The 25,122-nt window shown below is 39.7% G+C and overlaps 1 protein-coding gene across 2 annotated transcripts in view; it reads right to left on the bottom strand.

Annotated features, from left to right (window-relative positions):
• Positions 1–18,586, bottom strand: part of HECTD2 (HECT domain E3 ubiquitin protein ligase 2) — a 79,806-nt gene extending 61,220 nt beyond the window's left edge. Inside the window, exons 1-2 of one of the 2 annotated variants that reach the window (XR_003433825.1) lie at positions 18,304–18,586; positions 5,946–6,075 (exon numbers count right to left, since the gene is read on the bottom strand). Coding sequence is in view for 1 of the 2 variants with exons in the window: in XM_027112029.1 (XP_026967830.1) it covers positions 5,946–6,075; positions 18,304–18,441 (268 nt within the window). In the remaining variant the exon portion in view is untranslated. The remainder of the gene's footprint in view (positions 1–5,945; positions 6,076–18,303) is intronic. The other variant, XM_027112029.1, reaches the window with a different exon arrangement.
• Positions 18,587–25,122: the final 6,536 nt, after the last annotated feature.

The following is a 25,122-nucleotide window of genomic DNA, read 5'->3' as shown; positions in this document are numbered from 1 at the left end:
TGCCACGGGCTGCCCCCAGGCCCTTTGGCGGTATCCCAGCCTACTGTTTTAGGGCTGGCAGCAGGATCCCTTGTGTCGAATCCCCTTAGTGCTTCCAGTGCCTCTGCCTTTGTCTTCTGCAACCAGTGGGAGAAAGCTCTCTGCTTGTAAAGGCCTCACGTTACAAGGTTTTGCCTACCTGGATAATCTCCCTATTTTAAGGTCAACCAATTAGTAGCCTTAATTAGATCTACCCTTAACTTTTTACAATTTGAATTCTCCTCATCCCATCCTACTGAAACTGTTCTCAAAGTCACCATAAACACATTAACCAACAAATCCTTGGCTCTGCCGCAGTGCTTACTCATCTTGTCCTCTCTTACCAATGGCATTATTGACTAAATCCTCTTCTTTAAATTTTCTTTTCCCTTGAATTTCCAAGTCATAGCACAACCTGGGTCTCTTAGCTCCTTCAGGGCTCATTTCCTTTTCTTTTTACCAACTCTCCTTCTTTTAAACTACCTCTGACTCTCTTTTCCTTTTTCTGTCTCTGCCATTCATTAGCTACATAAATTCATGCAGGGCAAGCACTTACAACTCTCTGTGGCTTAAGTTTCCTTACCCTTGGACTAGGAAAATAATTCCTATCTCAGGCTGCTGTACGGACTACTGGAGTCTATATCTGTGCAGTGCTTGGAATTGTGCCCGACACGCAGTGGGCACTATATGAAGTCGCTGGTGTGGCTGCTGTTGATACTGCTCTGGTGCGCCCACTCGCACAGCTCTTTCCAGTCCCGAGTTCTCTCTTGTTTCACCCTATGCGATAAATACTTGCTAAGATCCCCTGATGAATAAGGGGACTGTCCTAGGCTCTGCAGGGGTTACAAAGGTATTTATTCCCTCATGAAACATACACTCTAGGAGATTAAAGTACACAAGTGATACTACACAAGGTTGAGAGACTAAAAGAGGTGAGGAAAAAACCCCTAAATTGTAAGAAGGGAAGAATTACATCTGGTTAGGGAGAATCAGTAAAGGTTTAGTAAAAAGGTAGCTGTGAAGAACAGACAGGATCTGACAGGTAGGGAAGAGGGGACAGAGTGTTCCAGGCAGTGGGAAAAAATTGCAAAAACTGTGGTAAAAAGGTGTGAGGCATCCCAGAGAATAGTTGAAATGTAAGTATGTAGGAGAAAGACAGGAGATAAAGTTGAAAAGCTGTCATATTACGAATATCCTTGCGTGTCAAAGTAAAAAATTTTTATTTAATTTTGGAAGCTAGGGAGTATGGAGATGATGTAATTAGAGTTGTGTGATTAATGTGATATGATTAATCAGCCAAGAGAAACAAGTCAATCAGGAGTTTCCTCTGTCTCTCAGAACAAGAGTTCTGTTGTCAGAAAATGTGGGATTGAATTGTGGTTCTGTCACTTAGCAGCATGACTGTGGCCAAGTCACTTACCCTGTCTGAGCCAATTCTCTTATGGGTGTGAGAAGCAGAATTTTAAGATGGCTGGACGATTCTCAGCCTCCTGGTGTTCCATCCTGATCACCTTGCATAACATGACAAAAGGGGTTGTGCAGATCTAATTAAGGCTACTAACTGGTTGACCTTAAAATAGGGAGATTATCCAGGTAGGCAAAACCTTGTAACGTGAGGCCTTTATAAGTAGAGAGCTTTCTCCCACTGGTTGCAGAAGGCAAAGACAGAGGCACTGGAAGTACTAAGGGGATTCGACACAAGGGATCCTGCTGCCAGCCCTGAAACAGTAGGCTGGGATACAGCCAAAGGGCCTGGGGGCAGCCCGTGGCAACCTGTGAGGGTCCCTGGAAGCTGAGAGCAGCCCTGGCTGACAGTCAGCGAGGAGACGGGACCTCAGTCTCAACTGCATACAGTGAGTTCTGCCAGCAACCTGAGGACCTCAGAGGAGGATTCTTCCCCAGAGTCCAGCCCAGGTTCCACCTTGAGAGACGCCCAAGTAGAAAACCCAGCCACACCCACCAAGACCTCTGACTTAAAGAGCTGTGAGCTAATAAATGGTGTTGTTTTTAAGACATTAGGTTTGTGACAATTTGTTAAGCAGCAACAGAAAACTATATGGCAACGTTTCTAATACCTATTCTATTTTATGTGATTGCTCAAAGAAAATTACATGAAAGGTTTCCCTAAATTGTAAATATTATACAAATAAAGGTTACAGTTAGTATCTAGTTCATGTCTAAAATAGAAATCACCTCTCTCAACTCCTCTCCCCCATCAAATAGGCTCACTTTATTTATTTATGGTATAATGGTATCACAATTATAAGTTTGTTTTGTTGTGTGTTGCAGGACTGTGACATACGGGCACTGGTGCCTCCTTAGAATAAGACTGAGGTAATGAAATGTGCTTGTATGTGTGTATGTAAATAAAAGAAGAAAGACCCCGAATAGCCAAAGCAATCTTGAGGGAAAAAAACGGGCCTGGAGAAATCACTCTCCCTGACTTCAGACTATACTATAAAGCTACAGTAATCAAGACAATATGGTACTGGCACAAAAACAGAAATGTTGATCAATGGAACAGGATAGAAAGCCCAGAGATAAACCTACACACCTATGGCCAACTAATCTATGACAAAGGAGGCAAGGATATACAATGGAGAAAAGACAGTCTCTTCAATAAGTGGTGCTGGAAAACTGGACAGCTACATGTAAAAGAAGGAAATTAGGACACTCCCTAACACCGTACACAAAAATAAACTCAAAACGGATTAAAGACCTATAAAACTCTTAGAGGAAAACATAGGCAGAACACTCCATGACATAAATCACAGCAAGATCATTTTTGACCCACCTCCTAGAGTAATGGAAATAAAAACAAAAATAAACAAATGGGATCTAAAGAAACTTAAAAGCTTTTGCACAGCAAAGGAAACTATAAACAAGACAAAAAGACAACCCTCAGAATGGGAGAAAATATTTGCAAACAAATCAATGGACAAAGTATTAATCTCCAAAATATATAAACAGCTCATGCAGCTCAGTATTAAAAAAACCAACAACCCAGTCAAAAAATGGGCAGAAGACCTAAATAGATGTTTCTCCAAAGAAGACTACAGATGGCCAAGAAGAACATGAAAAGATGCTCAACATCACTAATTATTAGAGAAATGCAAATCAAAACTACAATGAGGTATCACCTCACACAGGTTAGAATGGGCATCATCAGAAAATCTATGAACAACAAATGCTGGAGAGGGTGTGGAGAAAAGGGAACCCTCTTGTACTGCTGGTGGGAATGTAAATTGATACAGCCATTATGGAGAACAGTATGGAGGTTCCTTAAAAACTAAAAATAGAATCACCATATGACCCAGCAATCCCACTACTGGGCATATACCCTGAGAAAACCATAATTCAAAAAGACACATGCACTCCAATGTTCACTGCAGCACTATTTACAATAGCCAGGTCATGGAAGCAACCTAAATGCCCACTGACAGACGAATGGATAAAGAAGATGTGGTACATATATACAATGGAATATTACTCAGCCATTAAAAGAAACAAAACTGGGTCATTTGTAGAGACGTGGATGGACCAAGAGACTGTCATACAGAGTGAAGTAAGTCCGAAAGAGAAAAACAAATATCGTACATTAACGCATATATGTGGAATCTAGAAAAATGGTACAGATGAACTGGTTTGCAAGGCAGAAATAGAGACACAGATGTAGAGAACAAATGTACGGACACCAAGGGGGGAAAGTGGGGCAGGGGTGGTGGTGGTGGTGGTGGTGGTGGTGGGATGAATTGGGAGATTGGGGTTGACATATATACACTAATATGTATAAAACAGATAACTAATAAGAACCTGCTGTATAAAAAAGTAAATAAAATAAATAAAATAAAATAAAATAAATAAAAAAATAAATAAAAGAAGAAAGAAATTATCAAAGGCAAAGGTTGATAAATGAGACAATATAAATACTAACTTGCAAGAGTGTAGAATAGGTCTAGCAATCCTTTGGAGTGTCAACAGAAAATATGCGCAAGAATAATTTATGCCATGTGCAGCTTATGGACACAGCAATTTACCAGGAACAAGGTCCTTAAACATTCTGAGGTTTGTTGTTTTTTTGTCCAGGTGTGAGGGACATCTAAACCTTTGCAGATTTGTTTTGTTTCATTACAGGGCAAGGGGCACTTAAAATTATGCAAGTAGTATATATTCCCTGTGATAAAACAATATAGAGTTATATAGAGAAATCGAGCATATTAATAATATCCACCCAATCCTACTTTCCTGAGGAAACCATTAACAGGCTGGTGGGCATCCTTCCATACTTCTTTATTCTGCTCAAAGAAGTATAAAAGGTTTCCCCACACTTAAAAAAATTGGAGTCATATTCTACCTATTACTGTGTAATTTGCACTTTTCATTTTACAATGTATTATAAGTATTTCTCCTAGAAAATTTATACACCTGTCACGTCTTAATAAAAGCATGGTATTTACAATATGGATTACCATAATTTAGTCAACCAATTCATTTAGATTGCTTCAAATACCACTATTATAAACAATGTACATTCTTTCCATAGGTCTTTCAACATACATTATTTCCTTAGAATAAATTCCTAGAAATGTAACACTGGATCAGCGAGTATATGAACATTTTAAAAATTGAATGTATGTCAAATAATTTGCTCTCCAGAAAAGTTGTATCAATTTCCAAGCCCTCTACTCATAAAAGTGCCCATTTTCACACTCCCTAGACAACCCCACAGATACACATGTCTTCATTCTCTGCCACTGAGTAGGGAAATGTTAACTACTTGTTTTAATCTGTACTTCCTTTAATACTAGTGAGACTGAGCATCCTTTCACGTGTATTAATTATTCATATTTCCTTTTTTGATGGGTCTGTTCATACACTTTGTCTTTTTTTCCTAATGAAATGTTCATTTTACTGATTTATTAATGATCTCTATGATTCAAGGATTTGTTTTCACTGACTATGACATCTTACTTTAACTTTGTTTATGACCTTCTAAAATTCCTATAGAACTTTTAAACTTTCTTATGCCTTCAAACTTTTCAATTTTTTTGTTTTATGGCTGTTCACATTGCTATCATTCCAAGAATTTTATTATAAAAACAATTTCCTGTGTTTTCTTCTAGTACTTTTGTAGTTTTTAAAAATCTAAAGTTACCATTTTCAAAAAGTTGGCTAGTTGGCCTAATTCCATCTTTTGAATAATTTAATATCATTTATATACACTATGTTTTACTGATCCATCTCCATGTATTTGGCTACCTTGGTGGTAGCCCTACCATTGGTACAGCTTTATAATATATAGTAATACGAAGGAATGGGTTCCCTCATTACTTTTCCTTGCATTCTCTCATTTATTCTTATAAATCAAATAGAGCATCGTTTTCTTAAGTTTCCCCCCAAAAAACTGTTGAAAAATTCATTAAATGTTAGAGAGTAAATCAGGTGTATCTGAGATCTCTATGATATTTAAGTTTTTCCGTTCAAACCACCTTTTAGTCTTTTGATAAAGTTTCATAGTTTTTCTTCGTATAGGTTTTGCTCACTTTCTCCTTGGTTTATTTCTAAATATTTCGTATATTTTCCATCAACTCTTCTGATTGATTACTGCTCAAATAAAGGAAATCTACTGAATTTTTGTATGTTTATATTGTGTCAGGCACCCTAACCAAACTTTCTTATTCATGAGCTTTGTATGTGATTCTCTTACTCTAGGTAACAATTACCTAAAAATAATGATTTTGCTCCTTTCTGTAAATATTTATAGCTTATTTTTTATTGTATTAACTAACTAGACCTAGTAGAACAACACTGAATAATTAAAATCTACTTTTTAATAGTTCAATAATATACTTGCGCCAAGATACACATACTACATATACTTTTAATAATTGTAACTACATTAATTTTTAAAATTAAAAATTTTTTACCATTCTTGATGTTAGGGAAAACAAGATGTGTAGGTGAACTTCTGTTTTCAGCAGCTTCTTTCTTCTGGTTAACAGTTGAAACAAAACTGCTGGAAGTAGAAATCTGGCCTTTGGATCCCCTGTCCAAACCCTAAAAACAGAGAAGTTAACATTGCAGCATAATTCCTAGTCACTCTATTTAAATTATTTTACTGCAAAAATCGTAAACATTTAAAATAGAGATTTTAATCTGATGATAGATGCACGATAGATAGATAGATAAAACCTGTATATATTATTGACTTACCTTTTCCAGGACCAAATTGTTTTAAGTATAAAAGGAAAACAGTCATGCCATCTAACTGCTTACAGGTTGATAAAGTTTGGAAATGGGGATAATAACAGTACCTTCCTCACAGGGTTACTGTGAGGTTTAACTGAGATAATGCATGTAAAACAATGAGCAGAGTTCCTTGCCCACAGTACACGTTTCATTCATGTTATCTGCTATTTTAACTTGGTATTTAGGTAACACTGTTTTTGTGACCTCCACAAATATTTTTTCAGTAGTTAACATGCATATGATACTTCGCAGGTTGATTGATTAAAGGTTTTCTAGTCTTGATGCAACTTCAAAAGCTCAGGTCAAAAGATAAATCTTTTAGAGTTCATTTATTTCTCTAAACACGAGATTGGACTTTGGGTGTAAGGGAACTTAAGAAAAATATGGCTAGGCATTCTTTGCTTTCAGAGTAGAGAGTTTTTCATTTCCTCCTTCCTCATTTACCAGACTGATTTCCACTTAGCTTTTTAGAATCAACTCAGATGCCATGTTGCAAAAACATTTACACTCACCAAATATTCACTTTCCCACATCGCCCACTCTCTTACAGCTAAATGCAGCCATCTGATTAATTCTAACAGGCCAGAAGCAGAAGTGATGTCTGCCATTTTGGGACCAGAAAGTACTGATGCATTTAAGGCTGGTGGGACAATCTCCAGTTCCTCTCTCTTTTCTTCCACTGTAATAATCCCAGAGGCTACAAGCTGAGATGCTACAGCATTCGTTGGCTTGGGTCCCCGAATCACTACGTGAGGCAGAGCCACTGCTGACCAACATTAGATTATACCATCAGCAATAAATGCACCTTTACAATTTTCAAACACTGAAACTTGGGACTACCTTGTAAATGCAGCCTAACCCATTCTATCATAACTTCTCTGCAAAGCTTTTTCTGGTGGTCACCATTTCTACAAAAATCAATCACTCTTATTTATACTTGTGATTTACTTAAATTATTCCACTGAAATTATAATTGGTGTCATACTGGTCCTTCATGCTGGACTAGAAATTCCTTATTCATCACAGAGCTTGACGTCCAGGGAATCCTATGCATAGATCCTATACTTCAGAGTAAATTTATTGTTTTTTCTTTTTAAGAGATTAGTATAGAAAAATAAGCCATAAAAAATTCAGATGCTATACACATAGAATTTAAAAGTTTCTGGACTTGAGATTTCTAGAAATTAGTTATTTAACTCCTTTATTTCATAGATGAGGAAAATGGAATTGAGACTCACCTAAAGTCATTCAGCTAACAAAACAACAGAGATGTGAGGGGCACTAAATGAGAACTTGAGGAATGCTTCCATAAGGAAAGTACATATGCGATTTTGTGTGTGTGACATCTTTGGCTGCTCAAAGAATTTGGGTTTGTTTGTTTGTCTGTTTGCTTTATTTGTTTTTGCTTGATTTTGGCTAGAGTTAGGCTCAGTGAAGTCTGAATCAATATTTCTGTGTTAGGATTAGGCTACATGATCCAGCCTAAAAAAAGTTAAACATATTGCCCAACTGAAATAAAGTCATCTTCTAACAGATGTAGGTATGAATCTGAAGTTTCAGAATCACAGACAACGTCATCTAGGGTCTTGTACAGAACATATGACACGCTGAGTGTTTCACAAATGGTTACTCCTATGATAATAACTCACTAAAACAAGTCATGTATTGAGTACTAGGTATATGCCTACTATTATATTAGGTGCTTTAATACAACATTCCTATGAGTTGCATATTTACACTTCATTTTACAAATGAGGAAACTGAAGTACCATGCCGAAGTTCACAGAGCTGGGAAGTGGGAATTCAAACTCTTGTCTGAATAACCTTAATGTCTGTATTCTTAAACCACTATAGCTCAGAGTTTCTCACTACAGTAGCTATCACTTATTAAGGATTTATCATGCGATAGGAAGTATGTTACATATATCAGCCTGTTTTCACAACTCTTGTGGTTGATGTTATCTTCTCTACTTTTATAGATATATGCTGAATGAAATACAATAGCTTCAGGAGCAACTCACCTAACCAGAGGAAATTAACATAAGCAGAAAAACTAACTGTACTTTAGGAAAATCTTTGATATTCTAGCAATCTGGGAAAGACTCAATATTTTATTTTATTTTTCTCCCCCTTCCTCTACTCCTTCTTAATAAAAGGAGATCCCAGAGAACATTGCTTGGTTCACTTGTGGAATCTTCAAATAATTAAAAAAAAAACCCACAAGTAACTGATTCAATCAATAAAGCCATTTAACATCTATCAGTTCTAATCTCTAACAGAGATGTAGATTCCCAAGGAGGACAGAGAAAATTGGAGAAAGAGATTAATAAAATAGTGATATGCAATACTTTTCTATAAAAGTCTTTGTAAATTACATAATTTGCATAATCTTGGTAAATTAAAACAATATGCTCAAGTTCACAGACCTAGCTAATTAGAAAAATAAAATTAAAATAGCCTATACATTTGAAAAAGTATATCATTCCTTGTTATAACTGCCCCCTGCAGTGGAAGCCGTGGAGTCCTAACCAATGCACGTCAGGGAAGTCCCTAAACCAATCTTTGATAAAAGAATAATTGCTGGCTCTGTTCCATCATGAAACACTTTTTAAAGTCATAATATCTCACTATATTAGAGTATCTGAAGTAAAATTTTTTTAACTGTTTACAAAATTCATTATTTTGTAATGTTTACAAAATTCATTATTCACAACATATTTTAAACTACTAGCTTTGCAACCAGCTGGAAATGCTAGCATTTTAAATCATATCAAGTAAAAATTAATGTTGCATTCTAGCTATTAGATAAGTGAGACTGGCAGTTTTATTTACTATAGAGACAACACACACAAATGCACAGGTAGATGGATTCTCCATAGAGCTCTTTGGTTTAGTTGGCTGTGCAAAGTTGTCATAGGGGATCCAGTCACCAGGGTATGTTAAATTATGTTCAGTATCTTCTATTTGAGAAGAGATGTACATAATGTTATTTCAGAAAATGTTCCATACAATCAATGACTGGGTATTCTAAAATGTCCAACAACACTTGGCTAGTTGGAAAATTCACTTATGTAGAATATCTGTCATCAGTAATACCAAATAAAAAGCATTAATGGTAATAATACAAAGGAAATTCTACATACACTAGCATAGTGGTTCTCAAACTTTCTAGTTTCAGGACCTCTCTGCATTCTTAAAAATTACTGTATGTATGTACAATTCCTTTTAAAATAGAATAAACCCACTTATGGACAATTAACTATTTTCCCAAACAAAAATCAGTGAGAAGAGTGGCATGGTTTACATTTTGCAAATCTATTTTTATATCTGTTTCTGCATTCAATTTGTTGCAATATCATGTGTCACACAGAAAACTACACCGTACACTCGAGAGAATGAGAGAGAACAAGGCAACACAAATAACATCCCAGTATCGTTACAAAGGTAGTTTTGACCTCATGGACATCTAAAAGGATGTTGAGGACCACATGTTGAGGACTGCTGCAGTAGGAATAAACAGTAATTAGAACGAAGAATGAATCTAAGAAATCTTTGGAGAAGAAGAAGACAACATTTAAATCTGCACTAATATAACCATTTGCTACTGAGCGCTTGAAATGTGCTAGTAAGTGTAAAATACACAGTGTTCAAAGGCTTAGTATGAAGAAGAGATAAAATATCTCATTAAATGTCTATATTGATTAAATGTTGAAATGGTAAATTTCTTGATATACTGTATTAAATAAAATACATTATTAAAATTTATTTTACGTCTTTATTTTTATTCTTTTTAATGTGGCTATTAGAAAACTTTAAATTATGTATGTGGTTCACATTCTATTTCTATTGGACAGAGCTGATATAGATGAAAGAATAATTTCCTAAACTAGATCCAATCCAACATACAATCTTAGGAATTAGGACAGAATTATTATTCTGATTTCATCATTTCCCTGCATCATTCTGGAAGAAAAGATTTGCTGGACAGGTAGCAAATTTAAATACGGTATAAAATATAGACGAAGAATCAAAGATATCTGAAGTAATAAAAACTGAGTTTCTTGCTTTGGTCATTTCAGATATGTATATAGGGACAATGGCAATCTGTACACTTTGGTCACACCTCAATGAAATTTATTTTTCAAACCCAAAGATGAATAGTTCAGCAATACATTAAGTGCTCTTAATATAAAGCAGGGGTCCTTCAGTCTCAATGAGTCCAGGGAATACCTATGGTGCATAGAAAAACTACTTTACAAAAGACCTGAGTGGCTTCCTGAGATACTAAGCAAATGTTACTATGTCAAAAGATTGGTGAACAAATGTACATTTATATGTTTTAAGTTAAAATAAAAAGCACTGAATATACTTTGCTTTACCAACTTTTAAAATAAACTGACCTAAACTACCAGTTAGGGCCACACCAGATGAGAGGCCTTAACCGTATTTAGAGTCTACAAAGGAGACTATTTTAGGCCCTGTTCCTGGGTAAAGGTATTTTGTTCTTCTTTTTTGTATGTTTTTTCACAGTTCCTTATTAGGATACTAGGTTATAAAATCAGTGCTCTATAACCTTCTACTAAGATGTGAAAAGTTGGCTACTTTCAAGGTGTGAAGAATCTCCCTCCCCAACTAAATAGCACCGGCCCAAGTGAAATTGCTTTCTTTAAGTGATGTAAACCACATCTTTCAAAGGAGACTAGGAAGGATGTGGATTCTGAAACAAAACTTTAACACTCAAATAAAAAAATCACAATGCGATTGACCTTATAGATAACTGAAAACTAACTCTACTTAATACAAAGGAAATGTTAGTCCTGATGCTCAGAAATTTCAGTGTTTGCTTATCAGAAAGGCAAACTGGCTTGGGTGATTTTATTCACTTATTTCACAAGATGGGAAAAAAGGAAATTGCATCAACAGGTTACCCTTATAGGATAAAATACTACTTTTAAAATGTGTGATGTGAGGTAGTCACAATTCTCAACCAATTTACTGTTCTTTAATAAAAATGTCTGGATCAAAACCAAGTTAATTTGAAACACAGCTTTCTTTAATGACTAGGTTCAAACTTCACAATGACCTTTCAATTAAGGTGAATTAGTAAAATTTTAATAGTTTCTATTTTTAAAAGGCACAGACATTTATTATAATTATTCCCTGCAAAACGTTTTTTGACTGCTTACTAAACTGTCACCAAGTTATAAATATCAACTTAAGAACAACTAGTTATTCATATAAGGCTTAGCAGTCTAACATTTTTATAGTGCAAGAAGGGATCCTTATCACAGGAGAAAAACTAGAAAAATCCAAACTTTCCAGAGCTTTTCAGCTCCACCTCCTTCTTCATTCATCTTCTGTTGACCTTTCGCTACTCTCTCTTCCTCAATTCAAGTAAATATAAGCAAGTTAATTTCCGTACACTATGCCAGACTAAGCTGCTACACTGGAAGAGTGAGCAGTACCCCTTTCTGAAGCCATTACTTTTCCCTTTCAGAAAAATTCATACGTACCACACCCCAGTCCTGAAGAGTTCAGAGAGCACATGACATCCCTTAATTCAGAGAGGGCCCGTGTGTGTGTGTGTGTGTGTGTGTGTGTGTGTGTGTGTGTGTGTGTGTGTGTGTGTAGGGGGGGTGGTGCAGGTAGGTTGACAAAGGTGGTATCTGTAGAGCTTGAGGCTTGATATAGAAGGTTGTAAAGCAATTCCCTAGTGGCTTAGTGGTTAGGATTCGGGGCTTTCACTGCTGTGGCCCGGGTCTGACCCCTAGTCAGGGAACCAAGATCCCGCAAGATGCGTGCAAGTCGCAGCCAAAAAAAAAAAACCAAGAAAGCTTGTAAAGGAAAGTACTGAAGCCACAGGACAGGATGGGAAAGGACTGGCTGGCTTATGTGAATGCTTACTTTGTCAAGGCTCTTTCTTAAATATTTTATGTGTATTAACTAAGTTAGTCTTCTTATCTACCCTGTGAGGTAAGTTCTATTACTATTTTCCCCATTTTATAGAAAGGGAGCTACAAATAGCAAGGCAGTATCATACTGGACACTTCTAGAGGTTCTCTGGTTCATAAGTTATGGTTTTTTTTAAATAAATAAATAAATTTATTTATTTATTTTTGGCTGTGTTGGGTCTTCATTGCTGTGCGCGGGCTTCTCATTACGGTGGTTTCTCTTGTTGCGGAGCATGGGCTCTAGGCACGCGGGCTTCAGTAGTTGTGGCTCGCGGGCTCACTAGTTGTGGCTCGCGGGCTCTAGAGCGCAGGCTCAGTAGTTGTGGTACACGGGCTTAGTGGCTCCACAGCATGTGGGATCTTCCCAGACCAGGGCTCAAACCTGTGTCCCCTGCATTGGCAGGCAGATTCTTTTTTTTTTAATTAATTAATTAATTTATTTATTTATTTTTGGCTGTGTTGGGTCTTTGTTTCTGTGCGAGGGCTTTTTCTAGTTGCGGTGAGCGGGGGCCACTCTTCATCGTGGCGCGCAGGCCTCTCACTGTTGCGGCCTCTCTTGTTGCGGAACACAAGCTCCAGACTCGCAGGCTCAGTAGTTGTGGCGCACGGGCCTAGATGCTCCGCGGCATGTGGGATTTTCCCAGACCAGGGCTCAAACCCGTGTCTCCTGCATTGGCAGGTATATTCTCAACCACTGCACCACCAGGGAAGCCCCTGGTTTGTAACTTATAATGACCATTTTTCTTCAACTGTAAATATAGTCAAATTATTCATGTCCTAACATCCTGAGTTAATTTTGAATGGGAGGATAAGTAGCAACTACAATATGGCTTTGCAATTAAAAAAAAAGTTGACAGACGACTTTACAACCCACTCAAAATTAGATACACCTTGGTTATGTAGCGACAGCCTTCCCTTTTTGTGTCTTATGAATCTCTGATCACTCTTCTTTAATGAGATTGCTTTATTTTACATAGAATTTAATGATACATTCATACCATAATTAAAACTGATATTATCAGATATTCTAGAATACATATTTCTCTCCCATAACAGTTCTATCTCTAGGAACAAAGTTTTGAACAAATTTGTCCCTGGGCCACATCCTTTCTTCTAAACTAGGAAATACTGCTATAGGTACGGGTTCTTTGAACCCCATGGTTTCTGACCACAGATACAGGGTACATAGAATAAGGCAAAGAGCATGGCATTTTTTTGAGCCAGAAAAGTCTCAATTGAAACCGAGCTCTGCCCCTTACTAGCCATTTTACCCTCTGGCAAGGTATACTACACATAACCTGACTCTCAGATTCCTGTTAAGTGGGAACAGTATCTTCCTCATGGTCATAGCAGTTAGGTGATTGGCTTTGGTTGCACTAACTGACTAGATGAAAGATACATGGAAAATGCCTGCCACAGAGTAGGTACTGAAGTAAACGGTGGCAATCACTTGTATTATTTATATGTATTACACATATGCATAAATGATGCATTTTTGTAATATCTGTGGTTTATTAAATTGCTTAAGACACTTTTACCACCATAGCCTTCATTCTTTCCCATCTCATCTCGTTTGAAAAGGGTACAAAATTTTCCAAAAATAAGTTTGTTCCAAACACCTAGATGGGCAAGTTTTATCGAAGTTCACACATACACGTTTATTTGGAATGCTGTTGGCTGGATTGCCTTTTTACGTAAATGTTTTTCTCTGAGAGAACTCATCCGCAAACTTTAGAATCCTTTTTCTTTATTAATCTTCCTTCTCTTTCATCCCTGTTATCTAGGTTCCACTAGATTCCACTTCGTGTGGATTCTTCCATCCCTTATACCTTATCACATGGCCACAACTCTAGCGGATGCCCCATGATCTCCAGTATGAACTGCAGAGCTCCTTCCTTGCCCTCTTTCTCCTTCCTCCTCCAGTCTAACTACCTCTAATTACTACCACTAATTTCATTATGTTGTTCCTCTATTTAAGAAACTCCAATGGTTTCCTGCTAAGAACAGGAAAAAAAAAGTCCCAACTTCCCCACCTGCTGATTTGGTCCAGCCCCCATGCAATCTCACTTACCTCCCACAAGTTGCCAGCATGCTCCCATTGGGCTTACTTTATTACTCCCTAATTCTTCCCTTTAAGCCTCGTTCACATTGTTTTCCCCACTGGATTACTTTTCCCACTTGCTTTTGCCCATCCAAATCCTATCATCCTTCAATGGCCAGCCAGCCTAAATAATTACCTTTACTTTAAGCCCTTTCTTTACAGTTCTGCACCCACTGATATCCTTTCTCTGATCTCCTACAGAGCAAATTGTTTCTATGGCACATGGTGGCTTTTACACATTGCTTTGCTTTGCTGTGTTTTCATGTGTCAGCCCTGCCTACCCTGAGGCAGGAATCTTTTTTTTTTTTTAAACTTTGTGTTTTCTGTAGCATCTAGCCCAAAGCTCAACATAATAGATGTTCAATAATTGGTAGTTACATTTTGGCCCAGAGGTTCCATCAAGCCCCTTTAAACACTCCTGACACAACACGTACAAACTTCTCACTCTTGTTACCGACTTCCTACCAAATCCTCTCCACATACCTTAAGCTTTGCTCTCACCTTCCCCCTGCTTGACAAGTCTCCTGACCTTCATTGTGGGCAAACTTCCCTTTACCATCCTAAAATGATTTCCTCCGTTTCCTTTCACCTCTCTGACCTAAGTCAAGTCTAGCTCTTTCTTGAACCCTATGCCATGGAGAATCTCCCTTTCTCTTCTCACCTGACTTAAATGATGAAATAGACAAACTCATCCTCACTCATCACTATTATCTGCTCCTCCTTTCACCCTTTTCCTCTTCCCCATTCACCAATTTTTTTCTAACTTCTGTATTACAGCAGCAACTACTTTATAATATTCTTCTCCACTCTAATCTGTCAACTTCAGTAAATATTCACATCGTTAGCCCTTCATATTCCTTATTCCCCTTAGCTCTGTAGGCCTACATCACCTCTCCACAGCAGCAAGGCCAGCCCTGAACACTGAGAGGCCTCTGAGGGCTCTATCTTGGACCTGTGAGCATCTCTAACTAGAACCACCTTTACTGCCATTTCTCTCAATTCCCCACTAAATCTTATTTCTGCTGTGCCTCATTCACTTAACCCATACCTTTCCCTACTCCATTTCAAATGCTGCTCCATTAACTAAGCAGACTTGGGGCAGTGTACTTAAAATACAGACTCCAAGGAGCTTTTAATTCACTACACAGAGTGTCAATTTTCAATTTTAGCTACACCTGAGAATTTAAAAAAAGAAGATGCCTGAGCCCCACTCCCAGAAATTGATTTAACTGGCCTGCATTCGGGCCTGGGCAATGATGGCCAGGTTTGAGACCACCGTGTTAGGCACTTGCTGGCTAGAATGGACTTCCTGCACACTTAGGCAGTCTTAGGATCAATCATGTTAGGACTGTTCTTTCCTGCACCCTCAATCCCACCCCTGCACCTTTTTAAAAAATTTTGGGATACAATCCCAACTCTTTAAGCTTAATTGGGGTCATCATAACCTGACCTTCTACTTATTTCAGGGAACCGTCACTCTAAACTATTTCCAAACTCTCACAGAAATGTGATACAATGATTATTGGAAAAAGCTAGTACTGTAGGGCTACAGTAATTGAGTCATAAACTCAAACTACATAGAAAGAGCTGTTAACCTGGGGCAAAAAGGAAGAATCACTAAAATGGTTCAAAGAGATAAGTTATTGATGGCAATCAGGTTCCTAAGCAAACCTCCAGAAGCTCTATTTGATCCACATGGAGGCTGGAAAACAACCAAGCAGGCCACAAGCTGTCTTTCCCTGCCTCCCACACCAAGGCATTCTCCACCTACAGATGAATTCGGACATTGTGCCAGCTCCCTGCTTTTCTCGCCCTCTGGAGGACCAAGCACAGATTTTCTTGACTAAGGCTTTACATTGCTATAGCTCAGAATTCCAGCTCTAGAAATCTCTGACAAATACATACCACATATCATCATCGATAAGTTGCTCATCTCTCCCTTGCTCTCCTAACTCTTGCTGCAAAACCTAAGTCCTTTTCTCTCCTGATGTGACTCAGAACATCAGTGCTAATGATAAACCTCTGTCACTTAAAAAAACAAAAAAACAATGCTACCAACCCTGCTTGTAAGGCACCAGAAACTGCCTTCAGAAATCTCAAGTGTTGCTATTCATTCGTATCCTCTTCTGATTTAACCTGTCTTTTCAAGGTTTTATTCAAGATCTTAAAAAACTTCTTGCACTCTATTCTTCTGTTTGTCTAGTAGTACAAGTCCATATTCCTTTATTACACTTCCAAAATCCTCTAAGCTCTTAAAACTGAAAGAGCTTATTTGGTGATAAAACATGTACCTGATCTGAACTCTCCGACAATCCAACCTGAGCTGAACTGACAGGAAGCTACTTATAGACCTTACCTCATTTGGTGTGAACAACACATACATTTCACTGCAGAGCTGTTAATATGCTTGATTATGGGGAAATGGCCAGGACCCCACGGTGGATATTATACATAATATATGTACTGAATTACCTTTCTAAAATCCGAAGAACTCTGAATTTCAAAGCCCCAAGGTTTCAGATAACAGTCTGTAGACCTGTATCCACACTGTATCAATTTCTCCAAGTTTTTATTTCAAGCCTTCAGTTTTTCAATTACACAGAAATAAATAAGTTTGGGGGAGCGTGCTTACTTGAGGACCTAAATTCATTCACATAACTGTTCCTATAAGCATGTATGCATTCACTGTTTTAAACTGACTTAGAAATGAACTGTTGAAACACTGCCTATTTGCCAGTTAAGAACTTCCCAGATAAGCTCTGAAAGCCCAGGAAACCAACAGCAAGAACTGGGTCTACAAGCAGGTGGGTGACAAATTCCTTCAAAGCATTTCCCAAGGTAATTTCTACCCGCAACTCCAACTTATCAATCAACTGTACTAATTTTTTAAAGTGTCATTTTATCACTGTCTACACTCTGCTGTGCTCATTTAACGTAAAGAGCTTGTTCTAACAATTTCCAGTTCACAGTCCTTAGACATTTTCGAAAAACCTACCAAATCAAAACATTATTCCTATAATACTTTAAATTAGAGTGAGCTATTTTAGTAAGTTCTTAGTCATTTAAGAGGGAGGTTTTAAGAAATGAATTGCAAGCAGGAATAAACAAAATGTACCATGGTCTCTAAACTTTTACCATTTTATCACGCAAGGCTGCATGACAAGTCATGAGCTTTAAATGTACTAAAGTTTCAAGAAGTATTTAAATATGATGTCAAATAAAAATCTCAAAAATCAGAGGTTAATTTTGTGTGTGTGCTCCAAAGTAAACAGTCAAAACCACCAGTAGAAACGGGGAAGAGGGGCTGTCCCATTACATCATCTGGCAATATGTAGTTTGAAGCCTGAGAGCGCTCTCCAAATAATCCTTAAAAAAATCCATCTGGGAAATCATCCCCGTGAAGCTTAGATCACTTGAGTTTAAATAAAAGGTTAAAAAAGCTTCCCCACCTTACGTCACACGCCTGTATCATATGAAAAATAAAACCACCATCGAGGCTGACAGTAACGGAAAGGTCACAACTAGGTGGAAACTCGCCGCAGACTGTTCAATCTGAAGGGGGAACGGAAAGAAAAGCGTGGAAAAGGGGAAAATATTCGCTCTCCCAAGACAGGCAGATAGCTCAGCGGAAAACCCACTCCCGCCTGCCTGACACCTTATCCTTATCCAACAGATGATGCCGACTCCAAGATGCTGGTCATTTCCTTAGAGAAAGTGGGAACCCCCCCAGCCAGAAAATAACCGAAAACAGCCAGCGTATCCGGCCACCCCGACATTTCCCGAGGGTGGAAGGTGCAGATCGCGAAGTGATCACGGCTGCCCACGAGGCACAACTCTTTGATTTCGGCCCGAGAAAGGGGAGCCTGAGCGCTTCTCCCCGGGCGGGTCCGGGGCTCCCCGGAGGATACGCGGGTCCCCGGGCACCCCTCTCCCCCCGTCCCGACCTGCCGTCGGGGCGCCCCGCGGCCTCCGCCCGGCACCTACCGCAGTCGCACCGGCGCCAGCCGACACGATGGGCGGCAGCTTCTCGCGCTCCGGTTCCTTCCCTTTCTTCTCCTCGGGCGCAGTCGCCGCCACAGCCGGCGGCGCGGCGGGCGAGGGCACCCGATCCACCTCACTCATGTCAAGCTGAGCAGCGGGAGCGCTAGGCGGCGGCGGCAGCGGCGGCCGGGCTGCTGCTGGGGCTGGCGCTGCTGCCGCCGCGGCCGCGAGAGGGCTCTGCGCCGTCGCGTCCAACCTCAGCCGCCGCTCCGCCCCCGCCCGCGCCCGCGCCCGCGCCCGCGCCCGCGCATCCGCCGCACACCCGCACCGCGCGCGCCCGGATGCCCCGCCCCCGCCCCCGCTCGCTCCACCCGCCAGCCGCTCCCGCCTGCTGCTCTCCTCAATCGCCCCCGCCCCGCCCCCTGCTGGGCTCGCGGGTCGCGCGTCCTGGACGCTGGCCGCGGCCGCCCTTACTAACCCCTGAGGCCGGGAGACGAGGCGGCGCCGCCGCCGCCGCGCCGCCATGTTGTTTGAGGACTGTCGCCCCAGATGGCAAGGAGGGGGTTCGGACTAGAGGCTCGGGACTTGGGGGGACAAGGCGAGGCCTGCAAAGGGTCGCGCAGGGATAGAGCGTTCCCGAGTGGCGCCTGTGGGGCGGGGCGAGCGCGGCAGCCTCCTCTGCGCGGACGGCCCTGACTTGGGGCGCGTGGACCCGCGGGATCTAGGCTGGTGGCCTTTTCCTCCCCAGCGCCCGCAAAGCCGTCGCTTTGGGGCCAATGCTTGTCCCTGCCACCCCTGCCCGCCCACACGTCCGCTTGCCCCAGGAGAGAGGTCTCGAGCCTGCGCATCCTTTTTTAGTCGACCGACCCTTTCTAGATGCCCAGAGATCCCCTACCTACAAAGGAAAAGCCTAGGATGGGGGGAAGGGAAGTGAGACGTCGTGGGCCCCACCTTCCGCACCGCAGGGTGGGACGGCCAGGCCACACTTTCCATTCCTGTTCCTCTCGTCCCCACTTGGACTGCCAAATCCGCCTCTCCCTTCCCGTCCCCACGCGCCTACATCTCGCTCTCTCCCTGCATCCCTTTGCTGCCTCCGATCCCTTCCTTTTATAAGTTACAGATGGACAGACCCAAGCTCTGCCGCATTAATGTCATCATTAATATGGGAACGAACTTTAAAACCGAGGAGGAAAGCTTTTAATCATGATACTAAACCACCCCCAGCCCCGCCTCCTTCCCCACCCCCACGATGAAGCCACATAGACATTTCCTTTCCTTTCCGCCCCTCCTTTTGCTTTTATCAGTCTGCTGGAGCTGCGGAGACACCTGCTGATTTAAGGGAAGGGAGAGAGCAAGAATGCGCTGCATCGCCTATTAAAAGTAGGGAATTTCTTGACGTTCACATCTTCAGATTTTTCGGTTGCGGCTTTGTTATTTTACTTGAGATTGAGTGAATTTTCAGATCAAGGATACCGAGATCCAAATAACCAAAAATATCTCTGAAACATGTTTGAGACGATGTTTGGGTTATCTATTATTTTACATAATTCAGAGTTATTAGCATAACTAAGTACTAGTTACAGTGCATCGTGAAATGAGGTTGCATGTTTTTCAAACCCAGACTTTGTAACAAGCAGATCTGAAGCAAACCATGTAATGAATATAATAATTAGTATTCCAGATTACCTTCTAAATTGTAAATTCTGACGTTCATTTGTAGAAAGGCTTTCTAGTTTTACTATAGTTGCTGTCATCACCTATTTAAATGTTAGTTAGGAAAAGGTTTGAAGTGCCATATAGTCGGCAAAAAGTATTTCATTGCTAATTAGCCTTGGAGGGAAATGATGTGGACACATTGCTTTGAAGCATTCTCCTTTCTATTTTTCTTGAATTCTTTTTCAGAATTTTCTTTCCTTCTTAGACCTCTGAAATACTCATTCTATAGGGAGGAACATACAGTTATTTCCTACTTTTAGCAGGTGAGTGTGCTGATCTTTTGATACAGCAACAACTGAAATGTTATTTTATAAACGGAAGACTTTCCAGTTCAAGATAGTCTATACTGCGAAGCTAGGTTAATAGAACAAATAGTAGGGAAAATAGCACAATCAGCCCTCCACACCCACAGGCTCTGCCTCCACCGATCGAAAATATTAGAAAAAAAATTCCAGAAGTTCCATAAAGCAAAACTTGAATTTGCCACCATTTGTATAGCATTTACATTGTATTAGCAATTATAAGTAATCTAGAGATGATTTAAAGTATGTGGGGGGCTTCCCTGGTGGCACAGTGGTTAAGAATACGCCTGCCAATGCAGGGTCACGGGTTCGAACCCTGGTCTGGGAAGATCCCACATGCCGCGGAGCAGCTAACCCCGGGCGCCACAACTACTGAGCCTGCGTTCTAGAGCCTGCGAGCCACAACTACTGAGACTGTGCTCCAAAACTACTGAACCCCGCGCGCCTAAATCCTGTGCTCCACAACAAGAGAAGCCACCGCAATGAGAAGCCCACGCACTGCAAAGAAGAGTAGCCCCCGCTCACCACAACTAGAGGAAAGCCCGCATGCAGTAATGAAGACCCAATGCCGCCAAAGATAAATTTATAAAAAATAAATGAATAAAGTATGTGGGACCATATGTGTAGGTTATATGCAAAGACTATAACATTTTATAAGGGACTTGAGCATCCTTGGATTTTGGTATCCACAGGGGCCCTGGAAACAATCCCCCTTGGTTGGAGGGACAACTGTATCCTTTTTCCTAGTGTTTTCAACTAGATTTAGTAATCGGTGATTAAAATGATTGGATGAGAAACCACGTGAATTACATGCCTTATGCCTTCTCTTTTCATGTGTGAGACTAAAAGTTTGTACATGTCACATTCAATAGAACAAAATGCTTTAATACTGGCAAAACAAGGCAAGTCGGAAATTTTAATTTCTGCTACTGCACCAGAATAGATAATCCACTTCTACACAAGTCCACTGATTAATTCACCTGTGAGTTACATACAAAAAAATGATAATTCGTTGATGTTCTCTTTTACTTCCTGTTAAATACCTTGCTCTCAATGCACCACCGCATCCCTTCTTCATCCTCATGGGCTCCAGGATGGAGGCTGGACAGTGGGAAAGGGGCTGCTGGAAAGCTGCAGAGTGATGGCTCCAGTGGGCTTGAGAAACATACTCCTACCTGCCACCAACATGCTTCTGAAGGCCCAGGTAGGAGTGAGAGGGTTGTGGTACAGGACATACAGAGAGCTCTGGTCATTCTGTACAGAGGTGTGCAGAAGATGCCTTTCAGCTCTGCCAAGTGTCAGCAAAAAGTGCAACAGTGATGGCATCTAAGTACAAACCCGTTAGCCCAGGAAAAAGTGGGAGTGAGGCAGGAGAAGCATTTCACCTTCCTAAGTCCAGGAGCAAAACGTGAGCTCATTCATATACCTATGGGGTATAGGAGTTTGGGGGCAGGGTGGGGAAGCTACAGATCTGGTTATTTCCGTGAAAGAAAAGCAAAGACCAAATTACAAGGTAATGAAAGGTATAAATTATAGATAACATTCTACTGTAATTATATACAGTGATACTACAGTGAACAGTAGCAAAGTAAGTTCTGACAGGTTGGTTAAAAGTGGTTTATAAATAACACCTTAATTATATAAGGTAAAGCTATGAATTAGTGAACTTTTTTTTTTATACAGCAGGTTCTTATTAGTCATCCATTTTATACACATCAGTGTATACATGTCAATCCCAATCGCCCAATTCATTGCACCCCCACCCCCACCACCTCCACGGTTTCCCCCCCTTGGTGTCCATACATTTGTCTCTACATCTGTGTCTCATTTTCTGCCCTGCAAACCGGTTCATCTGTACCATTTTTTTAGGTTCCACATATATGCATTAATATATGATATTTGTTGTTCTCTTTCTGACTTACTTCACTCTGTATGACAGTCTCTAGATCCATCCACGTCTCAACAAATGACCGAATTTCATTCCTTTTTATGGCTGAGTAATATTCCATTGTAGAAATGTACCACGTCTTCTTTATCCATTCGTCTGTCGTTGGGTTTCTCTGGGTATATGCCCAGCAGTGGGATTGCTAGGTCGTATGGTAATTCTATTTTTAGTTTTTTAAGGAACCTCCATAGTGGCTGTATCAATTTACATTCCCACCAACGGTGCAAGAGGGTTCCCTTTTCTCCACACTCTCTCCACCGTTTGTTGTTTGTAGATTTTCTGATGATGCCCATTCTAACTGGTGTGAGGTGATACCTAATTGTAGTTTTGATTTGCATTTCTCTAATAATTAGTGATGTTGAGCAGCTTTTCATGTGCTTCTTGGCCATCTGTATGTCTTCTTCGGAGAAATGCCTATTTAGGTCTTCTGTCCATTTTTGGATTGGGTTGTTTGTTTTTTTAATATTGAGCTGTATGAGCTGTTTATATATTTTGGAGATTAATCCTTTGTCCGTTGATTCATTTGCAAATATTTTCTCCCATTCTGAGGGTTGGCTTTTCATCTTGTTTATAGTTTCCTTTGCTGTGCAAAAGCTTTGAAGTTCATTAGGTCCCATTTGTTTATTTTTGTTTTTATTTCCATTACTCTAGGAGGTGGATCAAAAAAGATCTTGCTGTGATTTATGTCAAAGAGTGTTCTTCCTATATTTTCCTCTAAGAGTTTTATAGTGTCTGGTGTTACATTTAGGTCTGGAATCCATTTTGAGTTTCTTTTTGTGTGTGGTGTTAGGGAGTGTTCTAATTTCATTCTTTTACATGTAGCTGTCCAGTTTTCCCAGCACAACTTCTTGAAGAGACTGTCTTTTCTCCATTGTATATCCTTGCCGCCTTTGTCATACATTAGTTGACCATAGGTGCGTGGGTTTGTCTCTGGGCTTTCTATCTTGTTCCATTGATCTATATTTCTGCTTTTGTGCCAGTACCATATTGTCTTGATTACTGTAGCTTTGTAGTATAGTCTGAAGTCAGGGAGTCAGATTCCTCCAGCTCCGCTTTTTACCCTCAGGACTCCTTTGGCTATTTGGGGTCTTTTTTGTCTCCATACAAATTTTAAGATTTTTTGTTCTAGTTCTGTAAAGAAATGCCATTGGTAATTTGATAGGGATTGCATTGAATCTGTAGATTGCTTTGGGTAGTATAGTCATTTTCACAGTATTGATTCTTCCAATCCAAGAACATGGTATATCTCTCCATCTTTTGGCATCATCTTTAATTTCTTTCATCAGTGTCTTATAGTTTTCTGCATACAGGTTTTTTATCTCCCTAAGTAGGTTTATTCCTAGGTATTTTATTCTTTCTATTGCAATGGTAAATGGGAGTGTTTCCTTCATTTCTCTTTCAGATTTTTCATCATTAGTATATAAGAATACAAGAGATTTCTGTGCATTAATTTTGTATCCTGCAACTTTACCAAATTCATTGATTAGCTCTAGTAGTTTTCTGGGGGCATCTTTAAGATTCTCTATGTATAGTATCATGTCATCTGCAAACAGTGACAGTTTTACTTCTTCTTTTCCAATTTGTATTCCTTTTATTTCTTTTTCTTCTCTGATTGCCATGGCTAGGACTTCCAAAACTATGTTGAATAATAGTGGTGAGAGTGGACATCCTTGTCTTTTTCCTGATCTTAGAGGAAATGCTTTCAATTTTTCACCATTGAGAATGGTGTTTCTGTGGGTTTGTCTTATATGGCCTTTATTATGTTGAGGTAGGTTCCTTCTATGCCCACTTTCTGGAAAGTTTTTATCATAAATGGGGGTTGAATTTTGGTGAAAGTATTTTCTGCATCTATTGAGATGATCATATGGTTTTTATTCTTCATTTTGTTAGTATGGTATATCATATTGATTGATTTGCGTATATTGAAGAATCCTTCCATCCCTGGGATAAATCCCACTTGATCATGGTGTATGATCCTTTTAATGTGTTGCTGCATTCTGTTTGCTAGTATTTTGCATCTATATTCATCAGTGATATTGGTCTGTAATTTTCTTTTTGTGTAGTATCTTTGTCTGGTTTTGGTATCAGGGTGATGGTGGCCTCATAGAACGAGTATGGGAGTGTTCCTTCCTCTGCAATTTTTTGGAAGAGTTTGAGAAGGATGGGTGTTTGCTCTTCTCTAAATGTTTGATAGAATTCACCTGTGAAGCCATCTGGTCCCAGGCTTTTGTTTGTTGGAAGATTTTTAAACACAGTTTCAATTTCATTACTTGTGATCAGTCTGTTCATATTTTCTATTTCTTCCTGTTCAGTCTTGGAAGGTAATACCTTTTTAAGAATTTGTCCATTTCTTCCAGGTTGTCCATTTTATTGGCATAGAGTTGCTTGTAGTAGTCTCTTAGGATGCTTTGTATTTCTGCAGTGTCTGTTGTAACTTCTCCTTTTCCATTTCTAATTTTATTGATTTGAGTCCTCTCCCTCTTTTATCTTGATGAGTCTGGCTAATAGTTTATCAATCTTGTTTATCTTCTCAAAGAACCAGCTTTTAGTTTTACTGACTTTTGCAATTGTTTTCTTTGTTTCTATTTCATTTATTTCTGCTCTGATCTTTATGTTTGCTTTCCTTCTGCTAATGTTGGGTTTTGTTTGTTCTTTCTCTAGTTCCTTTAGTTGTAAGTTAGATTGTTTATTTGAGATTTTTCTTGTTTCTTGAGGTAGGCTTGCATAGCTATAAACTTCCCTCTTAGAACTGCTTTTGCTGCATCCCATAGGTTTTGGATCGTCGTGTTTTCATTGTCATTTGTCTCTAGGTATTTTTTGATTTCCTCTTTGATTTCTTCAGTGATCTCTTGGTTATTT

This window comes from Aethalodelphis obliquidens, unplaced genomic scaffold, assembly GCF_003676395.1.
Source record: "Aethalodelphis obliquidens isolate GAN/ISIS:26980383/991018 unplaced genomic scaffold, ASM367639v1 scaffold11, whole genome shotgun sequence".
NCBI classification, from domain to species: domain Eukaryota; kingdom Metazoa; phylum Chordata; class Mammalia; order Artiodactyla; family Delphinidae; genus Aethalodelphis; species Aethalodelphis obliquidens.
This window is presented reverse-complemented; position numbering and strand designations above follow the sequence as displayed.